This window comes from Elephantulus edwardii, unplaced genomic scaffold (assembly GCF_000299155.1).
Source record: "Elephantulus edwardii isolate Elephantulus edwardi_28Jun2011 unplaced genomic scaffold, EleEdw1.0 scaffold00028, whole genome shotgun sequence".
Taxonomy (NCBI): Eukaryota; Metazoa; Chordata; class Mammalia; order Macroscelidea; family Macroscelididae; genus Elephantulus; species Elephantulus edwardii.
The window spans coordinates 16,792,985-16,811,737 of NW_006399778.1; the positions used below are offsets into that span (position 1 = coordinate 16,792,985).

Below are 18,753 nucleotides of genomic sequence, written 5' to 3' on the forward strand. Positions count from 1 at the left end.
ACGCCAACACTGTGAAACCCCTTGATTTTACTCTGTTCTTTCTTTTTTGTAACACTGGATAGCATCTGATAATATGCCAACTGATCTATTTATCTGCTGTATGTATTGTTTATTGCTGGCCTCGCTTTGCTAGAATGCCAACCTCTGAATGTAGGAACCTCTGTTTTCTTCACTGCTGTATCCCAGGTTCCTAGACCAGGGACCAGCTCAGAGCAGGTGTGCTCATTGACTGTTTAGTGAATGATTGATACACTAATACAGAGTTCCAATCCAGGCTGTTCTCATGAGAGATACTTAGCTGTATAAGCCGCAAGATTGGATTTCTGCAAGTGATCGAAGTGGCCCCCATTTTCTGTAGAAGCAGCTGCTCAAAGGTGGATTTGTATGGGAAGCTTTCAGATGCTAATGGATACAACTTCAAGGCACTGTGTTAGAAAAGTGTTGTTCTTTCAATTGTCCTCCAGTCTTTTTAATTCACCAAGTATTCAAGTCCTCGAGTGGTGTAAAAGCATCCTTCACAAATCAAGCCAGGTAGAGTTGATTGTGACTGAAGGCTGAGTTTCCTCATCAGCCTATAGGCTACACAAGGGGAAGAGTGTGTCTCCTCTAACAGACTGGCTGCAGCTGCTCCAGCCCTTTCTCTTGGGCTCTCCTCAGGAGAAATAAGACCTAGAATTCAGAAATTCTGAAGTAGTTGCCATATTTGCAGGCCCTTCACCCACAGCTAAGGGAACCAGGGCTACCAGTGCCAGTCCCAGACCCTGCTAAGTGGATTCAAATCATGGGGCACTCACACACAGGTAAGAGAAGAACCACGCTCCTTAAGGTTTTCCATGGCTGAATTTTCAGAAGTAGATCACCAGGCCTTTTGTCTGAGGTACCTCTGAGTGAACTTGAACCTTTAACCTTTGGCTTGCAGCAGATAACCATGTGCATCACTCAAGGAGAACCGAATTCATCTTTAACTCCAGCTGATATCTCACTTTAACAACTAGAGAGCTAAACTCAGGCTCAGCTGTTGGGATTACACTTAATCTGCTGAATTTAACAGCATCATTCTGCTTTAATTTGGTGCTTGCTTCCTATCATGGCAAAAACTGCAAACCTTCTATTTACAGCTATCCTCCACTCCCCACAATCAGACAGCTCTGCTGGCGAGTCCTGCTGGTGGCATGTGCTGCTAACCTAAAAGTAGTGCTCATCTGGCAGTTCAAACCCACCAGCCGCTCTGCAGCACAAAGATGGGCAATCTCCTCCCGTGTGATTTACAGCCTCAGAAAACCTGCTAATGGGTCACCTTCTGGAAGAGACCCACTGGGAACTGTAGTTGAGAGTGTTGGAGGTGGGGCAGGATTTCATCTGGGATGACCCGACCAATGAAGACACTGAAGTGGAAAAATGTAGGCTGGGAAGTAGCTACACAAGTGGGGAAGGGCATGGAGCAGAGGTTAGTAAAAGTCGGGAGCAGCCTGAAGGGCAAGGCAGCCCGTGAGCTGGAGCTGAGCGCCTGGAGGAGAGGCCCTGGGTGAGGCAGGGCAGGCAGCAGCTGCAGCACATGGTGAGGTTACCTTTTATTCTAATCTCTTTTCCTTCTGAGTGATTTGCTCCGGAATGTGCTGGATGTGCTCGGCCAAGAGATCATCACAAGGTTGTCTGTGAGCAAAGGAGAAACCTGTACTGACCCGTCTGGCCTTTTAATTGAAGACTTTGGAGGTGTATCTTGTGATGCCAGACGATCTGGTCTTTGTTATGTTTGCACTATCAAATTAGGGGACAAAGCCACTATCATGGATTGCACTGTGTCCCCCTAAAGTGCTTGTTAACTTGGCTAGTCCATGCTTATCAGTTCTATGTGATTATCTTATATGTTGTAACCCCTCACCTTTCTGATGTTAATTAGTGAGGATTAGAGACAGTTATGTAATAGCATAATCGTCCCCCAAGATGTGATCAGCCTGTGGCTGTAAGGGGATCAGGATGGGCTGCAAGGCCCTTAAACAGGTCATAGCCCAGAGCAGATGGGAGGGACTTTTCCCTGGGGTGTGGCCTGCATCACCTTTTGTCTTACAAGAAAAGGAGAGAAATGTTAGCAGAGATAGTAGGGCCTTAGTGCTGCAGAGATAGAAAACATCAAATGCTGGTGACGTTCTGGAGAAACCAGAACCCTTATTCACTGTTGGTGGAAGTGTAAAATGGTGCAACAACTGTGGAAAGTGGTGTGGCAGTTTCTCAAAAAATTGCAAACAGAAATACAATTTGACCCAGCAATTCCACTACTGAGAATATACCATAACCACCACCCAAGCAGATATATGCACACCCTTGTTTATCATGGCTTTGTTCATAATAACAAGGAGTTGGAAACAACCCAAGTGCCCATCAACAAACAAATGGATAGAGAAGCTGTGGTATATTCACACAGTGGAATACTACGCTGCATTGAAAAACAAGGAACTCATGCAATATTATTAAAAATGGGTGACCCTGGAGGACATTATGTTGAGTGAAATATCTCAGCACAAAAGGACAAGTATTGCATAGGACCACTGTTGTAAAATGGGACTGACATTGGAGTTGAGGGGAGACAGAAAGATGGGACAAATAATGTATACTACATTGAAACAAATGAGGGAGAGAACTATTTAAAAGGGATATGTGATTAGGTATTATTACCACGCTAGGACTCCACAATGAAGGCTGCATAGTAGAGTGGACTTGAGGGGACGGATTGTATAACAATGAAAGAATTTGTCTTTTACTTTTCAAAGAGAAGATTGTACTTGGGGGGAGGGGTGGTCAGGGAGAAAAGTGCAACAATGAATGAATGAAAATTTAAAGTCTCTGTAAACTTTCATTATAATTAACTTTTTTAAAAAGCGCCCCCCCAAAAAAAACCAAACAAACAACAAACAAACCAGGAATGGAGCCAAGTTGCCATGCTGGGAAACTCTTAGAGCCAGGAGACACAATGAGAAGCTACCTCAGAGAACCAGCATCCTGAATTGGGACTTCTAGCCTCCTAAGTTGTGAAAGAATAAATCCCACTTGTGGCCTGTCTGCTTTAGCAGCTCTAGATAACAAAAAACGCCTCTGCCCAAGGCTGCAGGAGGGCTGTAACCGGGGAGGAAGGGCAGAGTTACTATAATCAGATGCCATCGAGTTGCTTCCAACTCATAACAACAGCTATAGAATTGAACCTCTGCTCAGGGTTTCCAAGGCTGTAAATCTTCACATACACAAACGGCCACATCTTTTACCCAAAGAATCACTGATGGATTTGAACCAATGACCTTTTGTTTAGCAGCCTGATGCTTAATCTACTTTTCAGGAAGTCCAGTTGTTCCTGAGACATGGATGAACCTGATTCTGTGGCAGATCAGACACAGCAGACCCAGTCAAACCCTAGCACCTCTGCAGCTTACATAGGACATGCATTGTTGAGCATAAAGAAGACTTAGGACAAGTTGTTGGGTGAAAGTGAAATCTCGTTTCAAGGCCTCCTGTGTGAGCAGGGGTGCATTCTATTCCTTAAGAAGCAGGATATTCCCTGGGAAACCATTCACCTTAGTAAACCTCGCACCCTTGCCCCATTTTCCCTGGGCTCCTGCGAGTTCAAGCAAGCAGGGAGCCCTGGCAGTTAAGAGCATGCTCAGGGCCTTCGTTGATTGCCAACTTGGAGGAAGGTACTTCACCTCTCAGAGCCTCAGTTTCCTCATCTAGAAAATGGGCCTGTTAATAATAAGATCTACATAAAAGTTTACCAGACCAATTAAATGAATCAATGCAGGTAGAAAAAGTTATTAGAGTGTTATGCTTGACACGGACTGCAAGCTCGACTATCCTGTTGCTGTTATTGTTATTGTTATCCTGTGCTGAGCTTGCTCATAGCTACCAGGCTCCTCTGACATGACTCACCGATGTCACCCACCCCGCTCACACATACACACGCAGAGATTTTGGCTGATAAAATTCAGGACCAGGCACTGACCACTCTGGGTTTGAAAATCACCACACCCTGGATGGAGCCCTCGGACCAGCTCCTGCCCTGGGAAACAATCTCCAAGTGGATGTGGGAAAGGTACCCAGCCCAGCTCCACATCCCTCCCCCACTGCCCCCCAGTGCAGCGCAGAAGCATCTGCAGCCCCACAGGATACCAGTTCCCGCCCAGGGTTATTCTGAGGACAAGGTGAGCTCATGGTGGAGAGAGCTGTGGGAGAGGAGTCAGATCTTATCATGATGGTAACAAAACAACCAGCCCTGCTGGCATCTCCTGGAGCAAGCAGGCAGTTCCAAGCTGCGCAAGCTCGCTGGTCCGCCCCCAGGGGTGGAGGTGGGGCGCAGGCTAATGAGGAAGGCTGGGAGGTTTTGGCACCTGGAGACCCCACTCCCACATAGTACCAGCAAACGCTTGAGGGGGAAATCCTTCAGGCCTCTGTTCCGTGGGGAGTCGAAGACCACCGGCAGCGTTTTATGGGGGGCTTGGATGTATCCAATCTCGATTTCATCCTGCGCAGAATGAGCAGAAAGGAGACTGTTAAGCAGGCTGCCTGCGGTGTGGCACCTGGTAGGGGAGAGAATGGGGGTGGCGGTGGATATGGGGCCCCAGCATCAGGAGGTGAGGAGAGCTCTGAGGAGCCCTGAACCTCACTCCTGCGGTGTGCTTGACTAGGGCTGGGATCACAATGGTCCAAATGCAATCCTGGAACCTGCCCCTGGATGAGAGCAAGCCAGCCAGCCAGAGAGAGGGCAGCAGCCCCTCATGTTGAGAAGGTGATGGGAGGGGAAGTTGAAGCTCTTTGAGGACACAGAGAGGCTCCCTATGTGGTTGAAAACTTCTTGAAAAGAGAGAGGCCTGGGGGACTTGTAGGGATAGCCCTCCTCCAACTCCCTACTTGCCCCAAAGAAAGTCAAATTAAGGCCCCACCCCGGCCCATGGAATATGGGGAAGGGATCTTCGGAGACAAATATGGTGCAAACCTTGCTTCAGAGGCTCAAGTCCTAGATGTGATACTTGACAGAAATCATTGTTAAGTTGAGTCATATGAAACTGCCATTTTTCTAGACCAAAAGAGCTGGTAAGCTGACAATTTCATATGGTTTAAAACCCTGACATTATGAAGATACAGTGATAAGAAAGAAAACGAGGGTTTGGAAGAAAGAGGAGTTCCCATTGGAGAGCTGGGGAAGCCTACGGAGGTGCGCATTCAATCTGGGATGGGAGATGGGGATGGGAGGTGAGGCAGCGGGGGAATAGCATGGTGGGCAGAGACCCGAGGGAGGCTAGCTCACTAGCTGCCCACGTTGGGGTGCTGTCCTGAATGATACTCACTCTCTACTCTGGACAGCTCATGTCTGATGTGAGAAGAAGACTGGCCCTTAGAGTGGCCAGTGCAGAGACAGGCGGAGGCAGCCCTGGCAGGCAGGCCCTGGGAGCAAGCAGGGGAGGAGGCCTTGGGAGCGTGGCAAGGGCAGGAGCCGGAGAGTGAAGTGACCTGGGGTTGAGCCTCCTGAACTTTGCATTCTCTCTGAGGCCATCTGAGAGATTTCAAGTGAGAGGTGAAGGGAGTGGCTTTCCTCCTGGTGACCACGGTCCACACACACAGTGACCAGCTGCCTATATCCATTCTTATTGGCTCAGGCCACCTTACAGAGGAGTACTTACTTGTCTGAGAAAGAGGGATTGGTAAAGCTGGGCCCCAGGAAGGTCCCTGTGTGTCCCAGATCTCCTGCCCACAGGACCACACACCTGCATCCACTGGTCGTTTTTATTCTCTTCCTCGGGGCAGATGGTCAGTTTGCACTTGGCTTTCTTGGCTAGAGCAGTCACTGATTCCAGGAAGTCCTCATTTTCAAAAATCCTGTATGAAGCAGAAAAGGTGGGGGGCAATCCTGAGTGCTCTGAATTCTGACAGTGGCCTGGGCTGAGTCCTGAAAAGCTAAGTGGAACAGCCCTGATGTCCTCTAGAGGGCGCAAGAGTACAGGCCTGGACAGCTTGCTTGGTCCAGTTTCTCTGCTGTTGGCCAGACATTCACTCATTTCATCCTCCTAACAGCCCATGAAGCAGGAAACGCCTTTCACCAAAGCAGAGGCAGAGTGTGGATATCCAACCACCTAGGAACAGCCCTGGGATTCAATCTCAGATCTTCTGGTGCCCAGCCTGTCTCTTTACCAGGCTACCCCTCATTCCTGCTCTAGAAACAACTAAAGGAGGAGAGGGGACTCCTGAGATCCTGCACCCTTATCAGGGGCTCCCAGACTAGATGGCCATCACTAGACCCAGCAAAGGGAGCTGGCCAGCAACGTGTGTTTTAAGTAAGTTTTCAGATGTTGCTGTTGCAAAATGTCCACAAACTACATTGAGAAACCCGAGAATCCTGACTTAAGGACCCCGCCGGCACGTGGCAGAAAAAACAACCATCATCGATTTTCTCATTCATACAGCAGGTGTGCAGGACGCTTTGGTGGCAAAGAGCTGTGCTGCCATCCCAAAGGTAGTGGTTCAAATCTACCAGTTGCTCTGCAGGAGAAAGATGGGCAGTCTCCTCCTGTGTGATTTACTGCCTCTGAAAACCCACTGATAGATAGTACATAACAACATCACATATGCAGTGGCTGCAACCAGCATCCAGTGCTCCTAACCTCCTGGTTCAGGACTCCACCTGAACATAGCGCCACTCACCTGCACACGTACACCTCCTTCGGGGGCTGGGTGTTGGGGGTCATGATCCACGGGGCCACACGGAAAGTAACACTATCTTGGAAAACCAGCAGTTCTGGCATCTCCTGCAGGAATGAGGTAAACAAGAGGCCTTTACAAGAGCCCTGGTCTAACAGCTACCTTTTCCTGGTGGCTATTTGAGGTTCCCCCCTCTCCAGCGGGGCTCTGAAACCCCAGCTGGGCCACTGTCTGGAATCCCAGCCCCCACTCTGAGCTGCCATCTTGGCTTACCAGATTAGATGTGTCCAGCAGCGAGATGCCAAGGGAAATGAGTCCTGGGAAGTTGACATCTGGGAAAGCAAGGCCCTCCACATAGAAAGTGGCACTGTGCTGGCCGCCGGGGAGCTTCAGGGTGTGAGATGGCTGCTGGGGCCCCAGGACAGCCATGTACTTAGAAGGTGACTTGGCCCCTAGAAGAAGGGTAGGTGAGGCTCAGATCTGTGTCCCACTTCTGATGGCCTTGCTTCTTTGGTGTGGTAACACCTTTCCCAGGACCACCACATGGTCCCCACAGGAGGACCTCACAGCCAACTCTGAAAGGAGCCTTCCCTGGGGAGGGCAGGATCAAAGTCCAGTGGAGTGTCATTCCCTGGTTGAGGGGCAGGAGGGATACCTGAGCCATTCCCAACTTTACAGGAAGTCCAGTACATGCCCTGGCTCATTCACTGATTTCTTTTGTATCCAGATCTCCACTGAGACCTGGGGATACCAGGGGACAGTCATGGTTCTCACGCCCAGAGAGGAAGATTCATCATAGCGTGTGATTAAGAAGGAAAATAGCAGCTGTGATGGAGAGAAGCCTTCACTGCATATTCATGCCACATCCCCTTCCCTTTTTTATTTTTCTACATATGTTCGACACCACCTGACACACTCAGCATATTACTTAATTTCAGGTATCCTCCCTCTCAACCCTCTGGCATGAAACACGAAGGTGGGGTCTTTGCTTTGTTCTTGCTCCATTCTGAGTCTAGAACCATAATGGCAGATGGTCATGTACTGCTGGTCATTTCAGATGTCTTATCAGCAGGGGGAATCCCTGGTGGTGCAGATGGTTAATGTGCTAATTAAAGCTTGGAAGTTCCAGTCAGCCCAGAGGCACTTTGGAAGAAAGGCCTGGCAATCTACTTCGGAGAAATGAGCCGCTGAAAAGCCTGTGGAGCACAGCTCTCCTCTGGGACGCATGGGGTTGCCATGCACTGCAACTGGACTCCACATGAGCAGGGTGTTGGAAAATGAATTCTTGTCTAACACAAGAAACTTGCTTGTGTTCAAAGTCTCTGCAAAAAATGAGTCCATTATGTGTGTGTGTGTGTGTGTGTGTGTGAGAAAGAGAGAGAGTGAGAGAGCAGAGAACGTAAGGAGTGTCCTTGGGAGGGCACTTCTTTCCTCTCAGGGCTCACTAGCCCCACACAGTATCTTCTTTGTGTGTGTTTGCTGGCGTCCTGTCCGTCTCGGTCCAGAAGGTGGCAGCAGAGATGTCGTATGTCTTGCCCTTGCTGTGTCTCCAGCTCTTAGGGCCCAGCCCCTTGCTGGTGCTCAGAAGTGATCGGCTTAAGGAACCATGTGCCATAGGTTGGAAGAGGTAGAGATCACAGATGGGGAGGAACAGTCAAAGACAGATGAAGGCCAAGGACCACTCACGTTTGGCATAAAATACTCGCACTTTGTCCATCTCCGATTTGGCCACATGGAGCACCAGTCGGTACTTGGTGAAGAAGTCTTTGGGAGTCTGTGTGTTCAAGATCATTAAGGACATGTCCTTCAGGTCTGGAATGAGAAGGACAGGGTCTGAGTCCATTGGTTGGCAGGGCCCGTACAGACACATGGTTAATCTCCTGTTAGCCGCTCCCTTAACTGAGACATGCTACCCCTCCCACCCCATCCCCTGCCCTGGAGACCGCTCTGTTAAAATGCTCCACTTTCTTCATACTACTTCCAGTGTTTAACATGCTCTTTCTCATTTTGGGAAAGTGTTAGAGTTTTGGTCTTTTCTGACAGGGTAAGCTTGTCAAAGGCGGGGACCACACTGAGTTTGTTTGTTGCTGTGTCCTTAGTCCCTGGAAAGAAGCACCTAGAACAGTGACATGTGCATGGCAGGTACTACACATGGCAGGTTTCTTTCTCTACACTGCCCTGGGGAGCAGGAAGTGAAGTTGGAGAATTGAGGTGAACAATAACAACAAAGGTAACAAAGGTATGGAGAAGGTGACATTCTCAAGTAATAGTTTCTGATGGACTGGATGGGAGTTAAGGGACTGAGGGCTTTGGTGATTACTAGTTCAAGTCCTGGATTCATATGAGCTTGGAAAAGTTGTCTCAGTTCCTACTGCCTCAGTTTCCTTAAAAACAAAATAGGGCTGCGAAGGTTAATGTTACGTATCAACTTGGCTAAGCTGTGGTTCCTGGCGGTTTGGACAAATACTAGACTAGTTGCTGCTTCACAATGTAATCAATCATTACAAGCATGTAATGACTTTCCATAATGTAATATAGTGCAATTACATAATGTAATGTGATGTGATGTAGCCACATTCCACAATGTAATGTGCAATTACATTCTATAGTGTAATCTACTGCCATGTTATGATCTTCTATAATGTAATGTGATGTAGTCACATTCTATAATGTAATCTATAATGTAGTGCAGCTGAGAAGAGAGTTCCTTAGGCTGAGGTTTGCCTCCAGATCCTTAGACATTTGCTTTGATGAATCTCTCTTGCACTCCTCTCTTTACTTTGCACCCTTCCTTTTGTCTAACCTTCAGAGTTTGGGTTGCAGACCTATAGGAATCTCCAATCTGCCACTTGATCTATACATATTGGACTTGCCAGCTCCCACAATTGCACAAGCAGTTAAAGTAGATATATTTCTCTCTCTGTTTCCAGGTATACTGTTGTTAGATACCATGGAGTCAGCCTCAATTCACAGCAATCCTGTGCACGACAAAATGAAACCCTGCTCGACCCTGCACTGCCTCATGATTTCTGCATCCATTGCTATAGTCACTGTGTCAATGCATCTCACATTTTTGCTGATACATCTATCTCTCCTAACTAAGACAAAGGCTAAGAGCTGTATCCATCCTCAGCTGTGTAACTCTGGGTGAATTAACTTCTCTGTGCTTCTGTTTCTCTAGTCATAGAATAGGGTTGGGTATAGAGCATTCATCTTAACTTTTAAAGGGTCAAATGAGTAAATAATTCTGAAGTGCTCAGAGCACCACCTGGATCTGAAGCCTCCTATGCGTTTGGGGCAGGGCTTTCAATGAGAAAGTTTTGAGCTCTAAGTTTGACCTAGGAGCAGAAGTGTGAGTTGGTCAGGGTCAAGGACATGAGAACTGGCGTCTGAAAGAGATTGACATTGGTTCTAGCTCTTTTCTACTGTGTGGCCTTGGGAAGATCTCTTATACTCTTAAGACCTTTTCCCATTTCATCACCAGGGAAGTGGAGATGCCAAGAGATTTCAGAGGCTCAGGCCATGTGGACAAAGTCCTATTCCCACTAGTTATTGGAAGTCTTTACCTTTGCTGTCTTGCACCTCTTCATATTCGAAGTCCATGGTGGAGGATTTGGCTTTTTCTTTGTCACAGTTCACCAGCAGGATGGCGCCATATTTGCGAGGGCCCCAGGTCCAGGCCTTCTGTGGACACTCAGGAGAGAAGGGTACGCTTAGGAATCCACAGAGAGCTCCCCAACTCATGAGGAAGCAGACGCACCTTTTCCATCATCTCACCAGCATTCTGAGGGCTACACATACCCCTCCCAAACCAAGTATTTCTTTGGTCCCAAGAGTGGAATTCTGTCTGTCTACAAAGTCACAAACAACTGCCCCCAAAACGCAGCCCATTTAAAAAAAGTGCTGAAGTCAATAAAATGGGCTTTAACAGCCTTTTAAAACTGTTGACTTGACAAACCACAGCGGAGCTAAATATTAATGCCGAGATTTTAATCTAAATAGTTACTATGATGTGAACTCTTAATTACTCATTACCCAAGTGTGGGTCTATTCTTAGCAGCCAGGCACTGTCTGTTCAGAGATGAAAGCAAATTAAGTGGCCCCGCCTGGCAGAAGATCTAATAGTGATGACAGGTTCTGTTCCTAGGAGAACATTCGCCACTGGGGAAGGTTAGATTTTGAGTGACAAGAAGGTGGATTTCTCTCTCAGAGCTGTAATTTTCCCAGACTCCTCTTCTTGCTTCCCCACTCTTTCTCCCACTTTTGTTGGGCTCCACAATGAGATTGTAATTTTTTTTAACATGTCAGCACCAAGCCCAACCCCTTGCCATTGACTATTCTGTTTCATAAAACAGACTACTCTAGGGCAGAGCGGGGAGCGCCCACTGAGTAGTCTAAAGATAGTTGTGCTACTAACTCAAAGACTGAGCTGCTCTGGTGCCTTGAAGCCACTCCACAGGTGAGAATGAGGGACCGCCTCTTCATGTGTGATTTACAGCCTCATAAACCCACGGGAGGGCCAAGTTAGGAGTCAGAACCAATTTGAGGCAATGAGTTTGAGTTTTGAGGACCAAGCAGAACCAACTCATTGGATTTTTTCCAAGGCTGTAAATCTCTACAGAAGCTGACAGCTTCATCTTTCTCCAGTGGAACAGCTGATGGATTAGAACTGCTGGTCTTTGGCTTAGCAGCCCAGCGATTTGTCCACTGTGCCACCAGGGCATTCTCTCTCTCTCTCTCTCTCCCCCACTTAAGTCAATTGTGACCTCAGAAGATGCATATCAGTATAAAATTGAACTGGTTGTTTTGGGGGTCCAAGTACACTCTGAATTTATCCACATGCCCTGGGTGGACACAATTGCTCACACGACCTGTCTACACCCCCCACTATTCTACCTTTGCATGCACGCATGCTGGGTCCCACCTGGTTCCTTGTCTCTTTTACTCCCTTCTAATTCTGCTTTCTCTATCATCACACTCTGTGGGGAGGGGATTTTGACAGCCCCCACATGTCACCAATGGTTAAGTACTCTACTACTGGCCAAATGGTTGGCACTTCTAATCCACCCACAGGAGTTTTGTGAAACAGATCAAAGGGACCTGCTTCAGAAAGGTCACAGCATTGAAAACATTAACAGGGGGTGCCATGAGTCAGAATCAACTCAACAACAACAACAACAACAACAACAACAATGGGCTTTAATGCCAAAAAGATCTGCTGGAAAATCTTTTCTCATATTGCTTTGTGTTAGCTGATGACTATAGTTTCCAAGACAATATAAACTCTGAATCTACAGACAGGGAGAACATGGTCTCGTAAAAGAAATGGGGTGTACATAAACCAAAACAAAATGTTAATGGTGGTTTAAATCTCCCCTCTTTTTTTCTCCTCCTGCTTCCTAAATTGTCTCTCTTTGGCATACATGAGATAGACTGCAGTTCATTTCATCACCATAGGTGGCTGTCAGGAGAAGCCAGCAGAGAGAGCGCGTGCAGGACTATGGGTCAAGGTTGTGTGGTTGGTACCTGGTGGTTCATGGCTCTGGTGGGTTTTACTTTGCCTGTGCGGTTGATGTCTGCATGCAGGGAGATTTCTGAAATCCAAGCAAATAAGAGTTTTGGTGAGGGTGTGAGGAGAGGATACTCACCTGGCCTTGGATGGACAGATTCTTATTTCATGAGGCTGTTTGCACCAAGAATGGGGAGCATTGTTCCCTCTCCTTTCCTAGGAGACAGGTTCAAAGAATCCCTCTTCCACCAAGCCCCTCAAGAAATAAGCCTCTAATTCAGAGAGTAGAGCCAGAACTTTGGTCCATAACCTCTCTCTTTCAGGGGCCACAACTGTGAAGCAAATTAGACCCTGGCCACTCCCAAGAAAGAATCCCAACCTCCTTGATAGGAGATTCCACATGATGCAGGGACACCTCACTGGCTCTCAAGGTCTCTGGCTCCAGCTCCAGCCTCTAGTGACCTTGGCTTTTTATGTATTTAATATAAACTTTGTGGATGTGCTAATTATCAGGCCCAGAACATATGAAAATGTTTAGCTATTTAGCATATGTTTAAATAACAGTATGATTTATAGTATCATAAATTTTGTATCAAACATACATATCATAAATAGTTGTATCATGCTACAATCTCTGGTGGTTAAGTGATAAGGAATTGTGGAACACAAAGGTGAGTTGTTCGAGTCTACCAGCTGCTCCACTGAAAAAATACAGGCAATCAACTTCTGTGGAACTTGCTGTTTCTAAAACCCCCCAGAGAGTCAGCTATGGGCTGGTTCCAATTCTATGGCACACAACAACAACAACAACAACATCATCATGATTTTATTGCTCGGGATAAAGTCAAGTTCAAAAATGGATTTTATTTGAAGAAAAATTTTTAAAAGTATCTTTGCTGTAGAAAAAGGAGCTCTGATGGTCTAGTGGTAAGGAGTTGTGCTTTCAACACAACGGTTCAAGGTTTGAACCCACCATCTGCCCTGTGGGAGAAAAATGGGCAAACTGCAGCCTCTGGAAACCTGCTTCAGGATCACTTAAGAGTCAGTTCCAGCTCAATGACATATAATAACAACAGTTATGGAAAAAATGATAAAGGTGAAATTTACTACCTCTGGTTTATATTATTTAACTCTGGTTTATATCAGGACACCACCAATAGGTTTGTCACAAATTTTTGAGGTGTCAAAAGGTATAAAATAAAACCTGTTCCCACTGAGTTGACTTGTACTCACAGTGAATCTGTAGGGCAGAGTGGAACCGCCTCATAGGGTTTCCCGAGGCTTTAACTCTTCAGGCAGACTGTTGTGTCTTTGCAAAGTGGCTGATGAGTTCTCAAAGACCAGCTTTTTGGTGAGCAACTGGATACCTTAATCATAGATCCACTAGAACTCCTTCAGTAAGATAGAGACTCCTACATACATTGAAAAAATCCATGTAGTCATGAGCTAACTTGAAAAATAAAATATAATTGAAGGTCATCACAAATCACTCCCAACTGCATTTGTGTATGCTTTGCTGACTAGGGAGGGACTATCCCTATGACTATCTAGAGTTTTCCATTTTTCTCTGTTCTGACTACAGTAACCCTAGGGTGTAGCTAGATAGATGCCTTTAGAAGAATGTGTGTGTGAGTGCGTGCGTGTGAAGAGGGAGGCTGGTTTCCAAGATCTTGATCATTACTTACCCACTCCAGTGAGGTAGAGCAGAGCTCGGGTAGATTGAGACTTGAGTCCGTAGTATGAAATCCAAACCTATGGGACAGCAGCAGGCTATTATGACTCATTCAGCAAACACTGACTAGCCCCCTGCTACGTACTCATTCAGTCTCGGCATTGATGAGATAAAGTTGAGCAAGATACGGTCCCAGCCTACAAAGAGAGCCCCAACTGATGGAGGTGGAGGGCTAGCAAACAACTGAAAGAACTGTGAGAAGGTTCTATGGGAGCCCAGAGATGGAGTGATACCATTTGCCTGAGGGTCCCAGGGAGGCTTTAATGAAGAGGTCCGCTTTGAGGGGCTCCTGCACAGTACATAGGAGTTTAGTGACTAGAGACACAGTGGAAGAGACATTAAAGGGAGATGGTTGGTTAAATGACAGAAAGTGACCCTGCCAACAAGGATTAAAGAAATACCCAACAGATCAGACTTCATAGAGACCAGAGTTCAAACTCTGGAGAATCTGAGGAACAGGAAGTTTGAATTGGTGGCAGTGTTTGCACGGTGAGTACTATTGGGATTTCCCCAAAGTTCAGAATCCAGGAACACATCTGGTTGACTCAGCCTGTCCAGAGGAGAACAGAGTACTTGCGTTGACACTTAGAAACAAAATCGCAATGGGAAGATCTATCTCCAAAGCAAACTCTAAGAACTGCCACCAGAAGAAGAGGAACTCTTGAAGAGTCTGATGGAACCCACTGAAGACATGCCCTGCAGAGAGTGGGAATCCAGAGAAAGAGCATGGCTCCTGTTGCTTCTCCTACAGACCAAGGCATCAGTCTCCTGATTGGTCTTCCTTCCTCTGCTCTAATCCCTAGAGCCTATCTACTTGCTGCACTTGAGTCTGTAGGAGCTTCCTGATATACAAATGTTATTCCCTGGCTGAAAAATTTCCATTGGTTCCTTGGTGTCCTCAAAGGACGAGGCCCATAATGCCGATCTCTTTATACTAGTTTTCTCTCTCACTTACTTCCTTACTTCCTTCCCTGTCCTCCCGTCTTGCCATATAGAACATCCTCATTTTATCCTACTATATCTCACCCTCTGCTCATCCAGCATATGTACTCAGGCCTCCTCTTCCTCTATGTAGGCCACTCACTTACATGGATCTTACTAGCTAGCTCTTACGTTGCCACCTCTTCCAGGAAGTGCTCTCACCCTGTGCTCCCACAGCAGGTGACAACTTTTTGTTTCCAGAAAGGAGTCCCCTTGCCTCATATTGCTGAAAGCAAGAAGCCATTGACTTAGATCTCTTGGTGAGAAAGAAGAGTGGTGGGTTCAATGATGGTCCCCTAAAGGCATGTCTGTATCAGAATTTCTATGACTGTTAGAACCTGTAAGTGTTGAGACTTGTAAATGCTGCCTGTTTTGGAAACAGAGTACTTGCAGCTGTAATTAGAATCTCGAGATGAGGACCTTATAGTGGATGATGCTGGTGAGCTCTGAGCACATGTTCTCATAATGACAGTGTCTTTATAGGAGCGAGGAGGACGGAGACAGCACAGAGCTGAGAAGGAGCAGAATGACCATGGAGACTGAGATTAGAGTTCAGCCATGAGTCCACAAACACTAACAGCGAACAGAGGCTGGAAAAGGTGCAAAAACGAATCTCCCCTCGAGCTTCCAGAGGGAGTGTGACCTTACCAGCCCTACATTTTGGACATCTGACCTCTACAACAGGGAAAGAGTAAAATGTTATTTCAAGTCAACAGTCTGTAGACATTTATTAGAGCTGTTGTTGTTGTGATGTCAAGATGGAACTGATTAATAGCTTTTCAGAGGCTGTAAATTGTGTGGAAGGAGATTGCCCATCTTTCTTCCACGTAGCAACTGGTGGATTTGAACTTCTTGCCTTTGGGTTGGCAGCATAACTTCTTACCATTATGCCACCAAAGCTCCATTAGAGCAGCCACAGGAAACTAATACAAGGAACAGGGACCAGAGTTCCCCGGGGCTTTTGACCTGTGGCCTTTAGAGCGCCCACTACCATTGGAATTCTTCTTTATTTACCTCTATGTCTTCTGATGTCCTCATTCATGCATGATGAGCACATGAAGGCTGCAATTTCATAGATCTTGTTTGTTTCTAAATTCCATTGCCTCTTAGTGCCTGGCATGCAGTAACTATTTGCTAAACATTTGCTGAAGAAATGCATTTTATCCAAGTCCTGACATCCTAATCTTCCTGTCCAGGAGGATGCTATGACTGGAACAAGCCATCATGAGCTTCTCAGAGGGAAGAAAGCTCTGCCAGGGCTGGGACTGTGGATTGAGGCAGTGCAGACTGTGAGGAGCTCCTTCCATACCCCCCACCTCACAGTTACACACTCACCTTCTGGTCACCTGTGCTGCTGCTGGAGGCTTTCATCTCTATGGTCACCTCTAACCTAGGGTCCAGAGGCCATTTGGAGGGACCTGTGGGATTCTTCTTGAGTGGAGGGACATGAGAAACATTCACCACCACTTCTGGGGAAGCAGTGATACTGAAGGATGTGCAACCCTTAGGGGCAGAGCTGTGGAAGAGACAGGCAGAGGGACAGAGAGAGAGAACCAGTGAGGAAGAGCCTGGTGCTTCCTATGCTCCACAGGATCCCGCCATCTTCTGGCAGATGTAAACACCACATGGGAACCAGCAGTTACCTTGATCATGGGGATAAATACTTTGAGGTTGTCAGGTGTCATGAATTCAATTATGTTCCCCAAAATACATGTATATGGTGATATAATGTGGAAGCTGTGTCATGATCCCCCACAATTCTGATAAACCAAATAGTTGAAAGAGGATTAAGAGTGGAATACAAAACTCTCTAATCTCATCAGAGACCTAATAAAATGTAAGCAGAGATCTGTAATATTCCGCTTATGTTTACTACGTCCTGAAATTCCTTTTATTTCATTAAAGAGGAAAGCAAGCTGAGGGGGAGACCTTTAGAACAACCAAGAAATAATTGCCAGGAGTAGAACATGTCCTTTTTGGACTTGGACTTCTGTGTAATGAAACTCCTGGACATATAGAGGCCAAAACATATGGGTGTCTGCAGGGAACCCTGGTCTCACAGATTCAGAAGGAAACAAGGACTTTCCCCCACAACCAACCGAGCACGAGAGACTTTCTCTAGAGCTGGTAACCTGAACCTGAACTTCTAGCGGTGGGAGAATACATTTCTGTCTATTGAAGGCATTCATTTGTGGAATCTGTTACAGCAGCACTAAATAACTAAGACATCACGAGGTAAGTAGAGACATCCCTGGTCTGAAGGGTTTCTATGTGAATTCAGAAAGTACTAGAGAGATGTGTACTTCACCCCCCACACACAAGGATACATGCATAGAGTGACGTGCATGCGCGCAGATTTGTTGCTCTTGTTGTTATTTGCCCTTACTTCAGAATCAAATTCTAGCTTCAGTGGGGGTTTTCAGAGGCAGTAAATCACACAGAAGATTGCCCATCTTTCTCCCTTGGAGCGGCTGGTGGATTTGAACCACATGCCTTTGGGTTGGCACTGCAGCTCTTTTGTCACCCACCCGATCACTAGAGCTCTCTACGCATACACATGTGCATATACAGGGTTGTACATACAGAACAGCACATAGACTTCTGCTTCTGGGATTATGGCCGATCAGACATGCTGAAGGACATTCCTCTTACAAAACAATGGGGACATTATTAAAACATACTGTTCAAGCTGTTGCTCAGATCATGAGAAGGAACAGAAATGTCTAAGGAATCTCTTCTCTGTGTGTGCTCATGCATGCTCCTACAAATGTATGACAGTTCAACGAAAGACTATCAGGCACAAGAAGAAGATCTTCAAGGCATCTAGAAGCAAAATCAGGTTACCTGTAAAGGTATACTAATTAGATTGAAAGGAGACTTTTCAAGGGCAGCCATGTAATCCAGGAGACAACCTATATAATATACCTTCAAAGAGTTTGAGAAAGAAATAGCTACCAATATAGACCTGTGCACCCAACCAAACTTTATTCTAATAAAGAATTTTTCTCACCCATTCACACCCATCAAGTAATTTCTGACACTAAGCGATCCTGTATGAGGTGTACAGGGCTGTTAACCTCAACAGGAGGAAAGTTCCCGTCTTTCTCTTGAGGATGTGCTGGATCACAACCGTCAAGACGTAAGCCCTTTGGGTTAACAGCACAACTCGCTGGATTCTGCCACCAGTGAAATTTGATATTAAAACCAACAGATTTTAACCAAAGCAACTACTAAAGACATACTTTGTTGTTGTTATGCGCCATTAAGTTAGAATCAACTCATTGCTGGTTCTCCAGTGGGTTTTCAGAGGCTGTGAATTGCAAGGAAAGAATTGCCTATTTTTCTTCCATGTCTAACTGCATACCTATAAGACCTATTAATACCACTATCATTCAAATTTATGCACCACCAACCAAAGTCAAAGAGGAAGAAATAGATGACCTCTACCAACTGCAGCAGTCAGAAATAGATCGGGCATGTGACCAAGATGCATTAATAATAATAATGGGTGACTGGAATGCAGAGATTTGGAACCAGAAAGAAGGATCAGTAGTTGGAAAGTATGGACTTGGTGACAGAAATGAGGCTGGGGATAGAATGACAGAATTCTGTACAATGATTTATTAATATAAAATACCTTTTATAAGAAACATAAATGTAGCCTGTACACATGGATATTACCTGATAAAATACACAGGAATCATATCTATTGCATCTGTGGAAGGAATCACTGGAGAAGTTCACCATCAGCAGTGATAACTAGGCCAGGTGGTGATTGTGGAAAAGACCACCAACTACTCATTATGCAAGTTCAAATTAAAGCTAAAGAAGGTTAAATCATATCCACAGGAAT

At 46.1% G+C, this 18,753-nt stretch overlaps 1 protein-coding gene across 1 annotated transcript in view; it reads right to left on the bottom strand.

Annotated features, from left to right (window-relative positions):
* The window catches only part of PADI4 (peptidyl arginine deiminase, type IV), a 52,034-nt gene that overhangs the window by 13,094 nt on the left and 20,187 nt on the right, over positions 1-18,753 (bottom strand). The window contains exons 2-10 of the mRNA XM_006883691.1: positions 16,236-16,416; positions 13,873-13,939; positions 12,205-12,272; positions 10,245-10,362; positions 8,365-8,490; positions 6,952-7,130; positions 6,682-6,785; positions 5,748-5,859; positions 4,400-4,507 (exon numbers count right to left, since the gene is read on the bottom strand). Coding sequence (XP_006883753.1) covers positions 4,400-4,507; positions 5,748-5,859; positions 6,682-6,785; positions 6,952-7,130; positions 8,365-8,490; positions 10,245-10,362; positions 12,205-12,272; positions 13,873-13,939; positions 16,236-16,416 — 1,063 coding nt within the window. The remainder of the gene's footprint in view (positions 1-4,399; positions 4,508-5,747; positions 5,860-6,681; positions 6,786-6,951; positions 7,131-8,364; positions 8,491-10,244; positions 10,363-12,204; positions 12,273-13,872; positions 13,940-16,235; positions 16,417-18,753) is intronic.